The sequence below is a fragment of the Pelodiscus sinensis genome, chromosome 2, assembly GCF_049634645.1.
Source record: "Pelodiscus sinensis isolate JC-2024 chromosome 2, ASM4963464v1, whole genome shotgun sequence".
Lineage (NCBI taxonomy): Eukaryota > Metazoa > Chordata > Testudines > Trionychidae > Pelodiscus > Pelodiscus sinensis.
The window spans coordinates 77,203,965-77,223,509 of NC_134712.1; the positions used below are offsets into that span (position 1 = coordinate 77,203,965).

Consider the following 19,545-nt stretch of genomic DNA (forward strand, 5'->3'; position numbering starts at 1 on the left):
AGTTTCAAGCCTGCTACCCATTCCTTTCCTTTGGTGTCCTCTAGTCCTTCTATTATGGGAACTAATGAAGAACTTTTCTGTATGCACCCTCTCCACCCCACTCATGCTTTTATAGACCTCTATCCTATCCCCCTTCCAACTCCTCTTTTCTAAACTGAAAAGTCCAGTCTCTTTAGCCTCTCTTCATATGGGACCTCTTCCAAACCTCTGATCATTTTAGTTGCCCTCCCCTCTCCCACCCTCTCTTCCCCTCTCCCACCTCCTTTTCCCAGTCTCCCCGAGTTTTGTTCAATAAAGAGAGATTCTATTTTTGATCACACGTTTTCTTTATTTTGTACATCAGGAAGGGGAGCTAGGAAAGGGTAAGTGGAAGGAGGTGAGGGAGGAATGGGGTACGAGCCCCCGATGGGGAGGACTGGGCTGGCTCTGTGTGCTTCTGGGGGTGGAAGCTCTCCTGCAGCCCCCAATTGCCCCCTCTCCCCAGATGGCACCCTGCGGCAAGTGCAGCCCGTCTGATGGCCGAGTGCTGTGATGTGCCCAGTGTGGGCACTCAGGGCACTCCAAGACAGGATTGCTTTGCAAGCGGGGCACCCCTGAGAACTGTCTGTCTGGGGTGGGGGTCGGGTCCCTTTAAGCACAGCCCTCGGCTAGCCTGAGGAAGCAGCTACACGCTCTAAGTCCTCATCTGATGCCCTGCCGGCACTGCTTCCGGCCATCCTTAACCCCGGTTCAGGGTCCACTTAATGTGGACGCGCTAGTTCGAATTAGCAAAATGCTAATTCGAACTAGTTTTTAGTTCCAGATGCGTTAGTTCGAATTAGCTTAGTTCGAATTAACTAATTCGAACTAAGTTAATTCGAATTAGCGCTGTAGTGTAGACATACCCTAAGACAATTTTAGGTAACAAGTATCAGAGGGGTAGCCGTGTCAGTCTGAGTCTGCAAAAATGACGAGAAGTCATGCGGCACCTTATAGACTAACAGGTTTATTGCACATGAATCTGACGAAGTGGGTCTTTGCCCACGAAAGCTTATGCTCCAATAAATCTGTTAGTCTATAAGGTGCCACAGGACTTCGTCAAATTTAGGTAAGTAGACTATATACTGGTGATATTATACGTCACAAAATATCATTCCATCCATTCAGATGAATCTTTGCAAACTTACTATGGTACAGATTTAAACTGTGATCCAAGATATTCAGAGAGAGTTCAGTTATTTCTACTATGAGTTTTTTTGTATGCTTCTCATGAATTTTATTTACGGCAAATTGTGAACAACAGAGTGTGTATGTGGGGCTGGCTATTTTAATCTCTAGATCATTATTTGAGCAGCTCTCATCTATTATTTCAAATAAATGTATCTGGGATGTTTTCTATTTCTAAATGGTGTAATTTGTCATACTTGTTACTAGGATACAAGATTAGAGGCTTGAAGTTCTATTTATTTCAAATTTTGTATACTCTTCTCATAAAGAATTCTAAACAATTTCTATCAAAAGTATATTGGTATTTTTCCCACATATTTCTCTCCAGCTTTTTTTCAATTTTTTAACTGTGTGTTAAAGTTAAATACATACACATATTTTCCATAACAGATTTAAATCAATCTCTCCCTTATAAAGGCATTTTCAATAACATATAATGAATATGAAGATTTGTCAGTATGACTTTTTCTAAATCAGCTTAATCTGATTTCACATTAGCAGCTAGATTATTCCCCACACTTCTGTGAGCAAAAGAACTGAACTCATAAACTCTCTCAGTTGGGACATACTGGGAGATAAGCAGCCACTACACTACTCTGAAGCCAAATAAAAAATGCAGAGTCCCACAAAAGCTCTTGTGAAGCTCTGAAGCAGGGGTGGGCAAAAGCCTCTCAGCAGGCCAAATTCAGCCCACTTAGGGTTTTGATCTAGCCCGCAAGGCAGTTCCAGGCCCCACACCCTAACGGGCATGCCCAACCTGTGGCACATGTGCCGCGGAGGAAGGAGCTCAGCTCCTACCTCTTCCCCCGTGAAGCCACAGGAGAGCGCTCCTTCCTCTGGCTACAGGTTAGGCTGCAGTGGAAAGAGACAGCACTAGGGCTGAGGCTCCTCAGCGATGCCTCGGCTATGCGGTCCAGGGCTGGCCCCGGAGGCGCCACTGCTGCGGCCATGTGGTCCAGGTCCAGTCCTGGAGGCACCAGCCCCGGAGGCGTCACTGCCACAGTGCCTCTGGGGCCGGCCCTGGGTTGCATAGCCGCGGTGTCTCCTGCCTCCAGGGCCAGCCCTGGGCTGCATAGCCATGGCAGCAGCACCTTGAGCCTCCGGGGATGGCCTGGGGCCACGTAGGACCACGGTGCCTCTGGGGCTGCATGGCCATAGTAGCAGCACCTCCAGGGCCAACCTCGGGCCACGTAGCCATGGTGCCTCTGGGTCCGCGGTAGCAGCACCTCCAGGGCTGGCCCCAGACTGCATGGCTGCAGTAGCGGTGCCTCCAGCCTACGGGGCTGGCCCGGGGTTACATGGCTGCGGCAGTGGCACCTCCAGCCTCTGAGACCACGTGGCCATAGTAGCGGTACCTCTGGGGCTAGCCCCAGGCTGCATGACCATGGTAGTGGCACCGCCAGCCTCCAGGGCTGAGTGGCTATGGCAGCAGCACCTCCAGGGACAGACCTGGACTGTGTGGCCACCATGACAGCAGGGCCTCTCTCCGGGGTGACTAGGACAGCAGGGCTGCAAGGGGGCACAAAGCCAGGTAAGGTTCCCCCTCATGCCCATACCCTTGCACTCCAATCTCTTCACTACCCTCTCCCCCAAGACTTGGCACCCCCAGCTTGTTCTTGCACCCTCTCTCCTGGCCACACATTGCACCCTCCTTTGTTCCTGCTCTCTCCACTTGGCCAGACACCCTACTCCCAGCCTGCTTCTGCACCCCAGCTCCATCCCAGATCTTGCACCCAATCCCTATCCTATTTTCTGGTAGCCCTGTCTCACCCACTGTACCCCTCATGTTTGTCCCCACCCCGGAGCCTATGGGCAGGGCTCAACAAATAATGCAATCTACTCGCCTGTGGCGAGTAGATTACAACCCAGAAAAGCCAGGTTCGGGCGATCTACGCATGCGCAGATCGCCGGACAGTGTGGCTGGCGAGCAGGGCTTGCCGCGGTTCGGCAAGCTCTGCCTATGGGGATCCACAAATCCACTAATTCTGGAAAACCAAAAAAGTTAATCTGGCCTATGGGAAGCCCAGAACCTCAGTCCTCCCTGTCCCTTTCCCTCACTTCATTGGGCTGGAGGGCCAGAGGAGTGAGGTGTCTCAGCTGGGGCCATATCAGTGAAGGTTGGAGGGTCCGGGGAAAGTTTTTTTGCTTCTCACTTGTGTGATCCCCAACTGATTTTAAAAGGTTCCCCACCCTGCCATAAAAAAAGAAAACATTGAAACCTTTTGTGTTGGACATAATATTTTACTTTATTTAAAATAAAGTTTGATAACTTTCTCATGTTAGTTTAAAACACTTGATCTGTTTCATAATTTAAATTAAACTATTCTCACTAGCTACTGCTGGTTCAGAAAATAAGGTCACCGTACCCAGCAGGGTAGCTCTCAACCCTGCCCCTTCCACCTGAGGCCCTGCCCCCTTCCACCTGAAGCCCATGGCCACTTCCAAAATTTGTGAAGTGGCCTCCTCTTCCAAAATTATTGCCCACTCCTACTCTGAAGAGTTTTTCTTCCACCTTGGTTTGGAGGTGATATCAAAGGTGATAGAACTCTCCGAGTCTTCTGAGACATCATGCCTAACTGACCACGCAGATATCTAAGTGGATAGCCAATTGAGTGTTAATACAGAATTAACTCTTTAAGAGCATGATTCTTCTGTATTTGCTACTTTACAACTCCAGAGGGATTCAATGCATGGATGCACAGGAGCTGAAAAAGACATACTGCCAGGGCAGGGATGGATGCCAATGGAGAACCAAGAAGAGAAGCCAGCCCTCCAAGTAGACGCCTCTAAAACCATAGCAAGAGGGTTCTCTTTCACTTTGAGCCAGCAAGAATAAGAGCCCAAACACTCCACCTAGTCCTTACTCCCTAAATATCTCCCAGCAGAAAGGATAATCAATTTGGAGGCTAAGCTTATATATTTCTGGCCTCCTCCTGAGGGTAAGCACAAACTAGCTTAGGTAATTCATTATTGCTTTTTCATCTCACCTGTCAGAATTAAAGAAGAATTTTTTCAGTGTCTCTTGTATGAATTAATTTGTTTGGTGGGGAAAATGAGGATACTCAAACGGAGGTAATAAGTTCAAACTGTATTAGTATTGTTTTACTTCCAAGCATATATATGGAAAAGATGCCAAGTAAAGATAGCATCCAGAATGATCAACCAATCCAGTCACACAGATTGTATACGCAATGACATGTTTTTTGTTTCTTTTATTTCAGAAGAATGAACAAACAACAAAACATTTAGAATAATAAATAATGTTCAATAAATGTAGACCCAGAGAGAATAAGGAAGCCCCTTTGCAAACTCCCAATATAAAAGACAAAAATGGTCTTAAAAATACCAAGTCAACTCTTTGTAGCATTTTCCAAAAATGTAAATACCAACCATGGAACCTTTGTGCATTTTAAACATCTAATCCATTCAGACAAAAAAGATTAGAAAAAGCAATGCTACAAAACATGCTAAATTGTATCCTTTAACTTTGTTTTCCATTTTAAAATAATCATGATACCAATTAAAAGTAATATTATTTAAAAGGAAATTGAAACTGTTAGAAATAAGTGTGAAATACTGAAGTTATAATTTGCATAACATTTTACATTTTCATAGTGCTTTATAAATATTAATTAATACAGTGAGGTAGGCAAAGTATTATGAATAGATGCTACTCCCTCCATACTTACTGATGAAGCTAGTTTTTGTTGTGAATCCTGTTTTAACCACACATACCATCACTTTAACTTTGCCTAATCAAAACCTGTCTGTTTGAAATTTCCTAAGTATTTCAGGGAGGGAATGATGGGAGGAAAAGAGAAGAATTACTTAGTTTTCTGCATAGGTAGCTCTAAAAACCTAGTCATATGTCCCATGTTTTAGGGAGCCCGCACTCACTGGTTATAGGCTTCCATCAACCAATATCTGCTAAGTATAGCTTAAGAATGTTAGTGCCCCCCAGTCACTATAGTCAAAATAATATGAATATGTCAAGTAATAAAGATTCTGTAGGTCACATTATGCCCTCCATGGCAACCATGCAACTCTATTACCTCTATCAGGTTTGTTCTATGTATCTTAAGTACTGATATGGTCCCCATTTCCATAGAGTCAGAGCTCTTCTCTATCTTTAATGCAAGGGTGGACAAACTTTTTGACCTGAGGCCCACATCAGAGTATGGAAGTTGTATGGAGGGCCAGGAATGGTCATGAAATTGGGATTGGGGTGCAGGAGGAGATGAGGATTCATGCTGGGTTTGTGGGCTCAAAGGTGGGGTCAGAAATTAGGAGTTCAGGGTGCAGGTGGGTGTTCCATGCTGGGGCAAGGGGTTAGAGTGCAGAGGAATAGGGGGATAAGGGCTCTAGCTTTAGGGTGGGGCTCTGGATAAGGGGCTTGAGGCACAGGAGAGCGCTCCAGGCTAGGACTGAGGGATTCGGAGGAGAAGAGGGAGATCAGGGATAGGCCTGGGACTCAGGGTAAAGGCTCCTGGCTACATGTACCTTTCTTCCTGGAAGCAGCAGCACATCCTCCTTCTGGCTGGCTCCTATGCAGAGGTGCAGTAAAACAGCTCCATGTGTTGCCTCCTCTCCATTGTCAGGCACTGCCCCTCCAGCTCCCATTGGCCATGGTTTCCACATCCATGGGAGATGCCAGGGCAGTATTTGGTATGGGGGCAGTGCATGGAGTCTTCTGGTTGCCCCTACATGTAGGAGCTGATCAGAAGTGGGACATGCTGCTGATTCAGGGAGATGTGGCACACACAGAGGAGGGCAAGCTCCAAACATCAGTTCCCAGGGGGAGATTGAGGGCCGAATTCAAAAGCTGACAGGCTATAGTTTGTCCCACTCTGCTTTAATGCATTTAATCTTCAGCAGGCCTCAGAGGTAGGAAAGTACTTTTAGTCAATGTTTTTCCTGTAAAATGGAGCTAAGTGACTTGTCCAAGGTCCCACAATCTTCTTGTGAACTCCCAAGTCCTTGGCTATACCCTACCATCATTCTCTTCTTTGTAACATCTGTCCAAAATGTAAATGCCAATCACAAAAGCTTTGTGCATTTTTAACAAATCCCCTTATAATCAGCCAAAGAAAAGCAGAAAAGATAATGCTACAAAAAAGACTAAACTGCATCCATTACTCATGTTTTCTGTTTTTGTTCAAGTACAATAGACATAAACAATCCGGATCACTTTGCCATAGCAGTATTAGTTATGCAGAACCAAAGGGACTGTCACTAAAGCAAGTAACTGTGTCTAAGAATACAAAAAAGATTACAGCCGTTGAGCTAGGAAATGAAATGTGCATGCATTTCCTTTGCAGGGTAGAAACACCATTTTAATTGATTTTCCTAAGGTCACAGTGTCACAATCAGGACTAGAACCTAAATCTCCTCACCAGAGGTGTAGCGAGGGTTTTATGCACCCGGGGACAAAGGCAAAATTTGCACTCCCGCCCCCCGCCGCCACTGCTGTGCGATGGGGCCCAGAACCTGGTTCATGGCTGACCCCGACCCTGGGAGGAGGTGGGGAGCTTGTAATATGTCTTTGCCCGCCACCTCCAGTTTGGGGCCAGGCCCCTGCACACACTAACCCGCTGGTGGAGATGGAGGAGGATCGGGGAGGAGGCTCCAGCCACTGCTGGCGGGCGGAGGAGGAGCAGGCGAGCCAAGAGATGACAGAGGAGCAGAGGGGAACTAAACTGGTGCCCCTCTAGCATGGTGTCCGGGGCAACTGCACCCCCAATTCCTCTCGCTACGCCACTGCTCCTCACTCCCAATCCCATGTCTAGTCCACTTAAAAGCAAATGATAATAATATTTACTTTCTTCAACAGTAAGATGGAACAACTGCTTTAATGGGAATTATCACAGGAACGGATTCGGCTAATAGTAAATGACAGTGACTGGTTCTTATTAGAACAGTAATTGCATACTGTTCACAAAACAGAGATGCATTCAGATAATTCCAAGTACATCAGTGGTATTTAATCAAGCACAAAACTAGAGACTACAAATTTGACATACAAGATTTACTAACCTGTTTGGGGTTCACTACAGGAGCCAGATGTGCCTGAAAAGTACTCCTTCGGTCCGAGATTGGATTCCCGTGATTAATTGGGGGAAGTTCTTCATCTACAGATTTAAGATTAAGGCCTCTTTATTTTGTATTTTGGGGAGAAATGTGTCTACAAATTTCTAACACTTTATTTAGATAGGTAGGAAATAAGGCTAGCTAGGAGATAAGGTATAAAGAAGAACTCATCAAAAGTTGAAATGACAATATCTCTCACACTACAAAAAAGTATGTTTTATAGTTACTATACAGTATTGTAGACCAGGGAACCAAAATACTTTTTTTAAACCAAAGACTACATTATTGTTTGCTAATATATAATGGATAGTGATAAAAAGTAGACATAGAAAGGTTTTCTCTTCTAAATTATTGCATCACAATTATCAGTGATTCTTTTACCTTCTTGGCTTTCAGATATAACAAAATTCAGTGTTTTAATTGCTTCTTCTTGAACTGGTTTATACTCCAGGGAATAATCATCTTCATCAATCTCTTCTGTAATTTTCTTAACATCTGGTTCTGCTGGAATGGAGCAATAGAATTTGTAACTAATTATATCAGGGTGGTCTAGTGCAAAGTAAAATCTTCAACCACTTTGCTGGTCTCTAAAACCAACAATACAAATCATTTTATGACTGTGATTAAACTATTCAGTATATTCGATAGGGATGTAAAAATTAATCTAAAAATGTAACCATGTAACTACTAAAAATCCTAGCAACTACATGTGCTGCAGGCTCTGCAGTATAAAACTTAAATATTCTTTATATTGCAGAGCCCACAGTGAAGCCACCTCCTTCGAAGCAGGGCTGGCAAAGGCTGCTGCGGGCCCCACTCCTGTGGAGGCTTCCTTGGGAGTGTTGCAAACAGCTCCTTGGAAGCCAGCATGTAACTGTGGTGGGAGGAGGGACATGTACTGGGGCTGCCCATTAACCAGAGGCTTACTGGTTAACCATTTACATTCCTAGGATTTGACAATAACAGTAATTACAGCTGGCATTTTTGGTCAAATATTCATTATTGCAATCTTGCTAAAAAGCGCTGTTGCAATACTGACAGTATGAGAGATATATGCAACAGATTATAAAACAGATTCTGTTTTAATATTGGTTTAAAAAAAAAGAAAATCAAGTTTAAAATATTATTGCTGTTAAACTATGGCATCAGAATAAACTGAAGTTTAGCCATCCAATTGTGATTCATGTTAAACAGGGTTCCATAACATAAAAACACTCCACAAAATTCAGCACAAATTATAAGCTTTGGTCAAGAAAGAGTGAAGACTGATCTCTTCACAGAATCAGAAATTAAATTAAAATGTCCTGGAAGGTTATCAAACCTATTCCCTGAGAAAGTAGGATTGTTCCCTATAGACTAGTGCACGCTTTTAGTATTTTGTCTACTATATTTTTAAGTATAAAGACTAAGCTTTTTAGCCTCATCTAGTGACTGTTACTGTTAGGCTATGTCTACACTCGCAAAGTTATGCACCAAAAGTTATACTACTTTTATTAAAGCGCTTTGCATGTCCACAATAGCTCCTTATGTTGGTAGAGCAGATCCATACTAGCAGCTCTTGCAAAAACAAAGAGAGCAGTGCAATATACTAACTCTCCCACTGTGCAAGTGGCCAAAGGGTTCCTTGGGAAGAGTTTGCAATGCCTCAGGAGGCAGGTACATGATCACATGATGCAGGTTTCTCAATCCAATTCTTTCAGGGATATCCTATATTGCCATCTGCTTTTCAACTGAAGTGTGGGGGAGAGAGTGTGGGATAGGGAGAGGCAGTGTGATGGGGGAAGGAGAGCAAGCATGTTGGCATTCTGTCTCATAAATTCAGTTAGTCACAGGAAGCAACGAGTCATGACTTGGGGGTGAGGACACCAACCTCAGCCCCAACCTCCTTCGCTAGCACAGCACAGCACCTGAAGAAGTGGGTCTGCCCCATGAAAGCTCATCACCTAATAAACTATATTATTAGTCTTTAAAGTGCTACATGACTGCTTTTTATATCCACTCCTATCTTTCTGACTGTTTCTATTCTGGGAGACATCAAGAGCATTCCATTGTGATGATTTGCTTTGTGTCCCAGAGCAGAGCAACATAGCATGTCTTTCCCCCTTACCCCCCTTTCCCTCACTGTCAGAACGAAGCTTTGAAATGGGAGGGGTGCATGTCTGCAGAGTTCAAAACAATGATCAGAGCCTTCAGTCCAGGCATTGTGGGACACCTCTGGAGGCCAATTACAGTGATAAATGCAGTCAAGGCATTCACACTGGCACTACAGCGTTAAAGCCTTAGTGCAAAAAGCTTTATAACTCTCATCAAGGTATATTACAGTACTGCAACTGAGGAGTTCTGGTGTAAAAATGGCTTTTCAGTGTAGATGCCTCAGCTGTTTCTTCACCAGAAGATGATTTTTTTGGGAAAAAACCCAAAAAAAACACCCTTGCCAGTGTAGACCAGACTTTAATCACTTTTCCCTCCAGCTCAGGTTCAGGTCACTAGTTGAGCATTGTATGAAAGATCTCAACCTAATGCTCAACTCTAACTAGTCTGGGTTGATAAAATACTTTACTTTTTATAAATTAAAAAAAAACAATGATGGTACCATGGGGTAAGGTACTGAGGCACTCTCCCAGACTGGGGAGGTTTCCTGCAGAGCTATTACTTGTTCCTCCACTCAGTTATTGAAGCTTGTGTTGTGATCTGAACTGGCAGTGTTGTGGGTCGTTTCTCCAAGATGGTCAGAGAGAAGTGATGCAAGAACAACACTGATATCATTGAGAGACCCAATGCAATCCAATAAGGCCATTGAGCTGGTCAGTGACTTTACTACCATGTAGTTGTTGTGGGTACCATGCTGACATCCAGCACTCAGGGTGATCCGTGCTTGTGTGGCAAAAGGCTGAATTCCTGATCCAATTCAGAGGAGTCTCTTCTCATGGACCATGGAGAAGCCATGGAAATCTTTGTCTGGCACCTGATGCCTAGAGTGGGAGATCGGTGCTGAGCAAGCAGTGACCAGTGCACTTGAGACAGTTTGGGAGGTGGTGACTTGTACTGGGACATCAGTTGCTAAGAGGGAGGGCAATACTGGGAGGGCAGGGACCAGCATCTAAAGACAAGTGATCTATGCATCTGCAGTGAGAGAGACCTGGATCACAGAATTAGGGTACAATGCCTCTGTTCCAAGGACTACTGACACTGCCCTTTGAGGTGATCTCACAGTGGGCTTGCCTTTGGATGAAGGAGCCTTAACTATATCTATGCCAGCCAAGGCTTAGACGATGTCAGGAGGGCCATAAAGCTTCAATGTTAAAGCCACTGTCAAGTGCCAGGGTCCCCTGCCTCGGATTCCTGAGCAGACTGAAAGGTGTAGCCAGGGAAATACCCCCTTGGTAATCCAGCGCAAGCAACCCGAATAGGTCTCTTTGCTCACCACTCTCTTCCTCTCTTTACTTGGTACCAGGAAGCACATGCACTGTTTTTTCTAGTGCTTGCCAGGCACCAGCAAGGGGGAAAGTTGCAAGGAGGAAATTGGTTCCAGCAGAGCCCTCCACATTGACACCAATGTGCTCAGAGTTGAATCGCAGAGGAGCAGCTCCAATACCAGGTGAAGTGCAGCCTCCAAGAGGAGGGCTTTTAGGCAAAGATCCCATTCTTTTTGGGTTCCTAGCCTAAAGCTTTTACAAATCATGCACTTCTCCTTCATATACAACTCCCCTAAACACTTCAGGGAGCTGCTATGGGGGTTGCTAACTGGCATAGACTTCTTGCAAATTGAGCACAGTTTGAAGCCCAGGGACTGGGGCATTCCCCATCCTTGGGACAAAATCCCAGTGAGGACTCTAGCTACTACACACTACTCACTAACAATGTAATCAGAACTATATACAATTAGAAATAATGAAGCATAGACGAGAACCCTTATTGCACTTGAAGATGCAAGAGGGCAGGTGCTCTGACCAACAATCACAGGCTGTAAGAGAGAACTGAGAGGACATAGGGTCACCAGTGATTCTCATACCACCAATGAGTGCAGAACTTGAGAGGTGACAGAGCCATTACTACAGATACCATTAAGGCAAAAAATTCTGACAGTAATGCGCATGGGCATGCATACACCTAACATACAACTGACATGAGCAAGCATCTTAAAATAAGAAACGTACAACTGACACGAGCAAGAATCTTAAAATAAAACCAAAAGTAAACAGAAAACAGTACATATTTTTTACATCACCTGGATCAGATGATTGAGATTTGTCTATCAGAACTTCTCGTATCTTCTCCACCCAGAGATAAAGTATGCTTTCACCAAGATTCTTCCTGGAAGTTGTATAAAATTCATGGTAAGTAAAAGAACCTTTTCATAGGTTTCACTTGAGAAATTATTTATGTTCAATAAATAATATGAACAAATTTTAGAAGTACAAGACAATACAGATTGAAATACTGTAGGACTTAAACATACACATTAAAGTAGAATAGAGTTTTACAAGTGAGGGTTTACAGTTTGAAATTCTTGATCACTTCCATTACAACATACTACAATTTCGTCTTTCTTTAGCTTCAAGGATCCCACTCAGATTTCCCTTAGCATTCCCTAGGAATTTATGTATTGCTCATGACTCCCATTATCACATTGTATATGAAATCTCTTTAAAAGTCTCAAAATATTGTACAATTCTATAGCATAAAACCTCAGTAGAATACTGTCCCCTACCCAGAATGTGAAGGTCTTGTTTTTGCAGACCGGGGGGGGGGGACAAAGCAGAGCCAAGCCGCGGAGCGCCCGGCCAGCTGACAGCCCAGACACGTCTGGGCTGTCAGCTGATCGTGCGCTCCGTGGCTTGGCTCTGCTTGGCTCTGCTTTGCCCCCCCACCGTCCCCCTGGTCTGCAGACCAGGAGGACGGGGGGGAGCAAAGCAGAGCAAAGCCGTGGAGCACGCGGTCAGCGGACAGCCACGGCGCGTCTGGGCTGTCCCGCTGCCCCCGTGCTCCGTGGCTTTGCTCCAGACACCTGTGGTACAGCAGCTGGGGCGCTGCCAGTTGGTCCCGTAGCGCCGCTCTGGGCGCTACTGGACCAACCGGGCAGCACCCCAGCTGTTCTGCCCCAGGCGTCCTGATTCAGCCACTGCTGGTCAGATTCAGCAGCGGCTGAATCAGGACGCCCGGGGCAGAGCAGCTTGGGTGCTGCTGGGTTGGTCCAGTAGCGCCGAGGAGCGGCGGCGCTACTGGACCAACCCAGCAGCACCCCAGCTGCTCTGCCCCAGGCGTCCCCAAGTCAGCCGCTGCTGAAACTGACCAGTGGCTGACTACAGGAAGCCCCTGCCCCAGGCTTCCTGGAATCAGCCGCTGATCAGTTTCAGCAGCAGCTGACTTGGGGATGCCTGGGGTTCTTAAGTTGAATTTGTATGTAAGTCAGAACTGGCGTCCAAGATTCAGCCGCTGTTGAAACTGATCAGTTTCAGCAGCGGCTGAATCTGGACGCCAGTTCCGACTTACATACAGATTCAACTTAAGAACAAACCTACAGTCCCTATCTTGTACGTAACCCAGGGACTGCCTGTATTTCACTTGTCAGATTCATATCATGCTTTCAGATCTGATTGGATAAAACAGACTATATAAAATTATTGTTTCCCACAAATACATAATCTGAGCATTTCTCAATATTATTTATTTATTCTTACATATTATGAGAAGTTCTGTCATTCAAGCTGTGGAATGACTTATAGTTAATATTTTCTAAAGCTGTTTAAAATTTACCTTTTCTTTAGTTATTTTATTTTAATTAAAACTGGTTTTCCACTTGTGTACATAGGTCTGAGTAGGTATTTTCACATCTTACATTTTAATATATGAATATAGATTGGACATCAAAAATTTGACTTATTGGGACCAAACTCTAAAAGTAGCCCAATATATATTAGCAGTCAAAATAAGGACTTCTGTATCAATGTACAAAGGGTTTAAACATACAATTATAACAGAAATTATCCATCAAGATTAATGCTTGTAATTTTATATTATGCCCTGTTCAGCATGTACAAATGTACAGTATCTATTAGATTATTTTATTTATGCAGATGTCTTATTTTTTCAGCTGTTACAGCAATTACCTCAATTCTTCTGATTCATGCATCTAGTTAACATGCTAGGTTTAGAAAGATGTGCAACTGAAAATACTTTAAGTAATTTTTAGAATTTTCCATTTACTGACACTTACACATAGATTTCTTCCAGACTATTTGCTAGTTCCATATATTCTTGTCCTCGAAGCCAAGGGGCACTAGAATTACAAAAAACAAATGAAGTTAGCACCATTAACTGTGAGTTTCAGTGTCTTTGCTCAGCTCAAAAAATTATAACTTCAAAAAATACATTCAAAAGTAAGACTTTTAAGAACAGTTTTGTCTTACTGATACATATTTTGTCTTACTGATACAGATTTTAGTTTTGTTAACATCTCAGGATAAGCAGTCTTCCAAGATCTTCTACTGGTCCCCTTTAATGCTCTTCTTTGGGATGACCCCATTACACCATTTGAAGAAAGCTGAGCACACATTCCATTAACATGGCTTCAGAGTTGCTCAGAGTATAACAAATTATCCCTACTGCCCACCGCTTTTTCTGACAAAACTGTGCATGCTGCTGCTTTTGTTCTCTCCATCCCAGTCTGACGCAATTGACAGTGCTCCTTTAATCCTGTAGTGCTAACATTTAAATCCCAAATTAACCTGTAAATTTTACAAATGTTTGTTAATATCTCTAATTTCCTGGATGTATATTCAATTCAATCAGCTAGCTATCTTAAACTTCAACAAACAGCTGCAATAAACATTTGAAAAAAAATACAGTAAACTTTTAAAAGAAAAATCTGCTGACAAAGGCTAGGTCTACACTAAAAAGGGAAGGTCAAATAAAGATATGCAGCTGGAGATGACATAACTTGTTTTGAATTTTCCTGCTGTCCCCACAGCAGGGGGCTGACGACAATAAATGCTCCCATTGGCTTCCCTTACTTTTTGCAGAAGCAGGAGTACTGGCAACCACCAAGGGCATCATCTGAGTTCAATTTAGTGAGTCTTAACGAGACTCACTAAATCGAACCCCGGAAGATCAATCATTTTTTTAGTGAAGATTAAAGATGTTAAGATGTGGGGAATTAACTAATCGTGTGCTCGATACAATTTGTATCAAGTACACAATTAGTCATTAGGGGCCCCGCTGCAGCAGACGGTCCCAGACCTGGCACAAATTGGGACAAATTGAGTCCCGCTCATGATGGGTCCCGAAGCTACCCCGCTGTAGCTCTTCCTTTTAAATGTAGTAAGAGCTTGGGGGCTTTTACTACTTTTAAAAGGCAGAGCTGCAGCAGGGTAGATCTGGGTCCTGGAGCAAGCCAGGACTGCTGAGATCTCCCCCCGTTGCAGTTCTGCCTTTTCGATGCTTTACTACATTTAAAAGGCAGAGCTACAGTGGTGTAGGTCTCAGACCCAACACGAACCAAGACTCAGCAGTTCCAGCTTGCGCCAGGTCCCTAACCGCTGCTCCTCTGTCTCTCTTGTCCTCCCACACCATGGGGACAAACCAGCTTATAAACTGGCTCCCCACAGCACTGGCTTCTGCCCCCCCTTTGCTGCCTCTGATATAAAGGCAGCGGGGGGAGGGAGCAGGAAGCAAGTAGTCGACTAATTGACTACTCTTTTACATCCCAAATGAAGACATGGCCAAAGAGACATCACTTACTTTAGTTGATAAATAGGTGGGGCAGTAGCTGGATATTCAGAAGGTAGAATCACCTAAAAAGAATTTTAAATGTAAATAGTCATCAGGTTGGACCTCCAAAACTAGCTAAATAAAATAAGTACCATAACAAAACCAATTAAGAGTATTTGGATGGTGAGCAGTGTTATAAAAAGAAGAAAATAGACTGCTTCATTATTATGTGATGAAATAAAGGCTGTATGTTTATCCTGAGGGTATAATTTAGACTTTTGCTCATCCATGATACACAGAAGTAACTTGACATACGGTCTACTCCAGGGGTGAGCAAGATAAGGTCTGTGGTCCGGATCCAGCCCGCCAAAGCGTTTGATCCAGCCCCTGGCACACTCTGCTGCTCCCCCAGGGTCAATCAAGACCTCCCCTCGCAAGGGGCATACAGCACCTAGAGGAAACAGCCAGCTGCTCAAAATAGCTGGTGGTTCCCTCTAGGTGCCATGCAACCTGGGCAGGGCGGAGCTGGAGGGCTGAGAGAGTTTGCACACTTCCCTGCCCTCAGGCCCTGATTAGCCTAGGGGTGGAGAGAGTGTGTGAAGTCTCCTGCACCCACCAAGGGTATTTAGCAAAGGGCCTCTGCAGGCCAGATCCGGCCCACCAAGAGAGTTGGATAAAGCGAGATTCTAGGATTAGAATCTATAAAATGCTAGGATTAGAATCTCACTTCATCCATAAATTCAATTCACACGCTAATGGACTCAATCATGATATGGGCTGGCTAGGACACTACCTACTTCATAACCACTGAAGGTGCTAACTGCTCTGTGAGCCGTATCCTTCCTGTCTTAGCATCTATTTACTTTGATCTACTTAGGGTTAAGTACCCATTCTCCAGTTACTTAATGATGCTCTGTCTCACACACCCCTTCCTTTTTTCTTCCCCGCCCCCCTCCTTCCCCTCTCCTTTTTATTTCCAGTTTCTATATCCCCTACTCATAACTCCGGACATCTGAAGAAGTGGGCTGTGCCTACGAAAGCTCATGATACCGTCTACATGTTTTGTTAGTCTCTAAAGTGCTACCAGATCATTTGTTGTTTTTTTTCTGTAACAGAGTCACTCGGCTATCCCCTGAAGTAATGTTTTAAGGAGACAACAGCTAAACAGACTACTGGATTCATAGGAGTGGACCCTTGAGTCTAGGGATGTTAAAATGTGTTTAATCAAGTAAATGTGTAATTGCTGAAAATTTCAGTGGTTACTCAATTACACACAGGAGGGAGAAGTGGAAGTTCCTGTCTGCCCAAGCCCACGTTGCTGCCTCTGTTACACGCAGGCTCCCAGTAAGCACAGGAAACCTGGTTCCCCACACATACCGCTTCCCTCCCCACTCTGATGCCTCTATATCAGAGGCAGCAGAGCTGTGGGGCAGGTGGCTCCCCAGTTGCCAGTGTGCTCTGGAAGCTGGCTTTTAAGCCGTCTCCCCACGCATACTGGGACCCTGCATGTATGTGAAGGTTAACCAATGAGCCCAGGTTCCTCAGTTAACCATGCACACCATTACACTTTCACATTCCTACTTCAGTTTATATGGAGCCCCTTTAAATGTGGCACAAAGATCCACCTGCATGATTCTGATCATAGAATCTGGGCCAAACGCTGCACCAACACCATACCTGCAAACAGAGAGTCCATTTTGGTTGCTCCAAACAATCACTAATCTTAATGCAAAATATCTTTTCATCTTCATCAACAGCACACCAGTCATCACCATATATAGATGAGAGAGCATCAATTTCATCAATCTACAAGAAAAGTATGTTAAAAGACACACACACAAAAAAGGATCCTCTAAGGTATTTAGCACCTTCAATTCCTAATCACCAGAATTCTGCCCCATTGCAAGTGAAATGAAAAGTGGTCAAACACATAGGCTACGTCTACACTGGCATGATTTTCCGAAAATGCTTTTAACGGAAAAGTTTTCCGTTAAAAGCATTTTCGGAAAAGTGCGTCTAGATTGGCAGGATGCTTTGCCGCAAAAGCATTTTTTGCAGAAAAGAATCCGTGGCCAATCTAGACGCGCTTTTCCACAAAAAAGCCCTGATCGCCATTTTCGTGATCGGGGCTTTTTTGCGGAAAACAGTACTGTGCTGTCTACACTGGCCCTTTTGCGCAAAAGTCTTTCAGAAAAAGACTTTTGCCCAAATGGGAGCAGCATAGTATTTCCGGAAAAGCACTGACAATCTTACATAAGATCGTCAGTGCTTTTCCGGAAATTCAAGTGGCCAGTGTAGACAGCCGGCAAGTTTTTCCGGAAAAGTGGCTGATTTTCCGGAAAACTTGCCAGTCTAGACACAGCTATAATGTACTTCATTGATATGACTTTTCCAACTTTTCAGTGTTAACACATCAAATATTTTAAATATACACCATCATGGGTGTCTGGTGTGTAAGGCAAGGGAAGGCTCTGCCTTCTCAAACCATCAGTCTGTGTCCAACCATGCTCTGCCCCCAGAACACCTACTGTAGGGCTACGTCTACACTGGCATGATTTTCCGGAAATGCTTTTAACGGAAAAGTTTTCCGTTAAAAGCATTTTCGGAAAAGCACGTCTAGATTGGCAGGACACTTTTCCACTTTTTGCAGAAAAGCGTCCGTGGCCAATCTAGATGCACTTTTCTGCAAAAAAGCCCTGATCGCCATTTTTGCGATCGGGGCTTTTTTGCGGAAAACAAATCTCTCCTGTCTACACTGGCCCTTTTGCCCAAAAGTTTTTCAGAAAAAGACTTTTGCCCGAACGGGAGCAGCACAGTATTTCCGCAAAAACACCGACAATCTTACATGAGATCGTCAGTGCTTTGCGGAAATTCAAGCAGCCAGTGTAGACAGCTGGCAAGTTTTTCCGCAAAAGCAGATGATTTTGCGGAAAAACTTGCCAGTCTAGACACAGCCTAGGTGTTCTGGGGGCAGAGAGTTCCTGCCCCCCACATCCACCCTCCCAGTGCTGGAGAGCCTGGGCTGCTCCACATGGCGTGCCCTACTCCCTCCATTGGTGCTCTGGGGCTGGAGAGGCTAGGCTGGGCTGGGCTTCACGGCATGTCCTCCTCCCTCCTCCAGTGTTCCAGGGCTGGAGAGGCCGAGCTGAGCCACGTGGCATGCCCCCCTCCTTCTTCCTCCTCCAGTGCTAGAGAGGCTAAGTGGCATTCCTTCCTCTGGGGAAGTTGGGGAGAATGTGCACCCACCCACTTCCCTCACCATGGTTGGAAGGGGGGAGCTTGTGTGAGACATGCTGCTCCATCTCCCCGTGGAGGAGGGCGGAAGGACCTCAGCAGACAGGGGAGGGCTGGAGGTGGGGCTGGGAGCTTGCCTCCCCCAGCCCTGCCTTCACCAACCACTCATGGACACCATCAACTTGAAAAACCACACCCTTGAAAATTAGGGATCTGAATGTTTAATTGGATAACCAGTGGGTGCTGGGGCAGCTACCTGCCTGCCATGGACAGAGGCTGCTCCAACCTCGACCCCCTCTTTAATTAGTTAAATGGCTAAACTGTATGTTTAGCTGGGACTTTACATCCCTGCTGAAAATATCACATGCATGGAACCCAGCTGAAGTCAATAGATCCGACTCTGAATAACTGGAGTCTGTCTGAAAAAAACTCATTGCAGGATTGGGGCCTATGTGAACACATTATTCTGTCTTTTACCTATTATTTTGACAGGACAAATGGAAAGTTTGCAGACAATACCAAGCTGGAAGGAGTTACAAATGCGTTAGAGGATAGGATTATAATTCAAAATGATCTGGACAAACTGGAGAAATGTTCTGAAGTAAATAGGACAAAATTCAGTAAGGACAAATGCAAAGTACTCCACTTAGGAGACTACCTGGAGTTGTGAACTGGTAGCCCTGAGGGTTCAGAAATCCCAATCTGAGAACTCCTGGTTAAGCCAAAGCTTAACCCTTTGTAAAACAAAGCCAAGGACATGGACCTCTACCCCTGGGGAAGGCTGCCAGGTATCACAACACTAAACATACCAATGCGAATGGTAGCAGCCAGGGCCAGGCCATATTAGGCAATGAGGTTATATGAGGTCATGGGGCCCCTGCACTAGGAATATTCCCAGCCCAGGGCTAAGCTCCATAAAAACTCTCTGTATGGCCCTGCATCACTAAATCCCCGTGTGCTCCCCCATGCTTTCCATAGCCCCACCTGCCACTTCCACATGCGTTAAAACGTGTGGGGAGGGGAGCACGGTCACCACTGGCAGCGCAGCAAGGCTAGAACAACTTCCTACTGCTCACTAACCCCAGCTATCAGCATGTGTCCCCCTGCAGACAGGAGGAAGGGAGAGCAGGGACCCACATGCCAGCAGCTGCAGGGATCATAGCTACTCTAACCCTGATGTGCTGCTCATGATGGCACCCTCCCCCCAGGCATATTAACTCACCTGGGAATGGTAGGTGGGGTTGGAAGAAGCCTGGTGGAGCATGCAGGGGCAGCAGCACCCAGAGACCCCTGCCCCTCCAGGAAAGG

The 19,545-nt window shown here is 45.0% G+C and overlaps 1 protein-coding gene across 2 annotated transcripts in view; it reads right to left on the minus strand.

Annotated features, from left to right (window-relative positions):
* IMPACT (impact RWD domain protein) overlaps window positions 1-19,545 on the minus strand; it is a 41,823-nt gene that overhangs the window by 20,831 nt on the left and 1,447 nt on the right. The window contains exons 2-7 of one of the 2 annotated variants that reach the window (XM_075920830.1): window positions 16,681-16,809; window positions 15,034-15,086; window positions 13,511-13,573; window positions 11,522-11,607; window positions 7,675-7,797; window positions 7,240-7,334 (exon numbers count right to left, since the gene is read on the minus strand). In XM_075920830.1, coding sequence (XP_075776945.1) covers window positions 7,240-7,334; window positions 7,675-7,797; window positions 11,522-11,607; window positions 13,511-13,573; window positions 15,034-15,086; window positions 16,681-16,809 — 549 coding nt within the window. The remainder of the gene's footprint in view (window positions 1-7,239; window positions 7,335-7,674; window positions 7,798-11,521; window positions 11,608-13,510; window positions 13,574-15,033; window positions 15,087-16,680; window positions 16,810-19,545) is intronic. The other variant, XM_075920831.1, reaches the window with a different exon arrangement.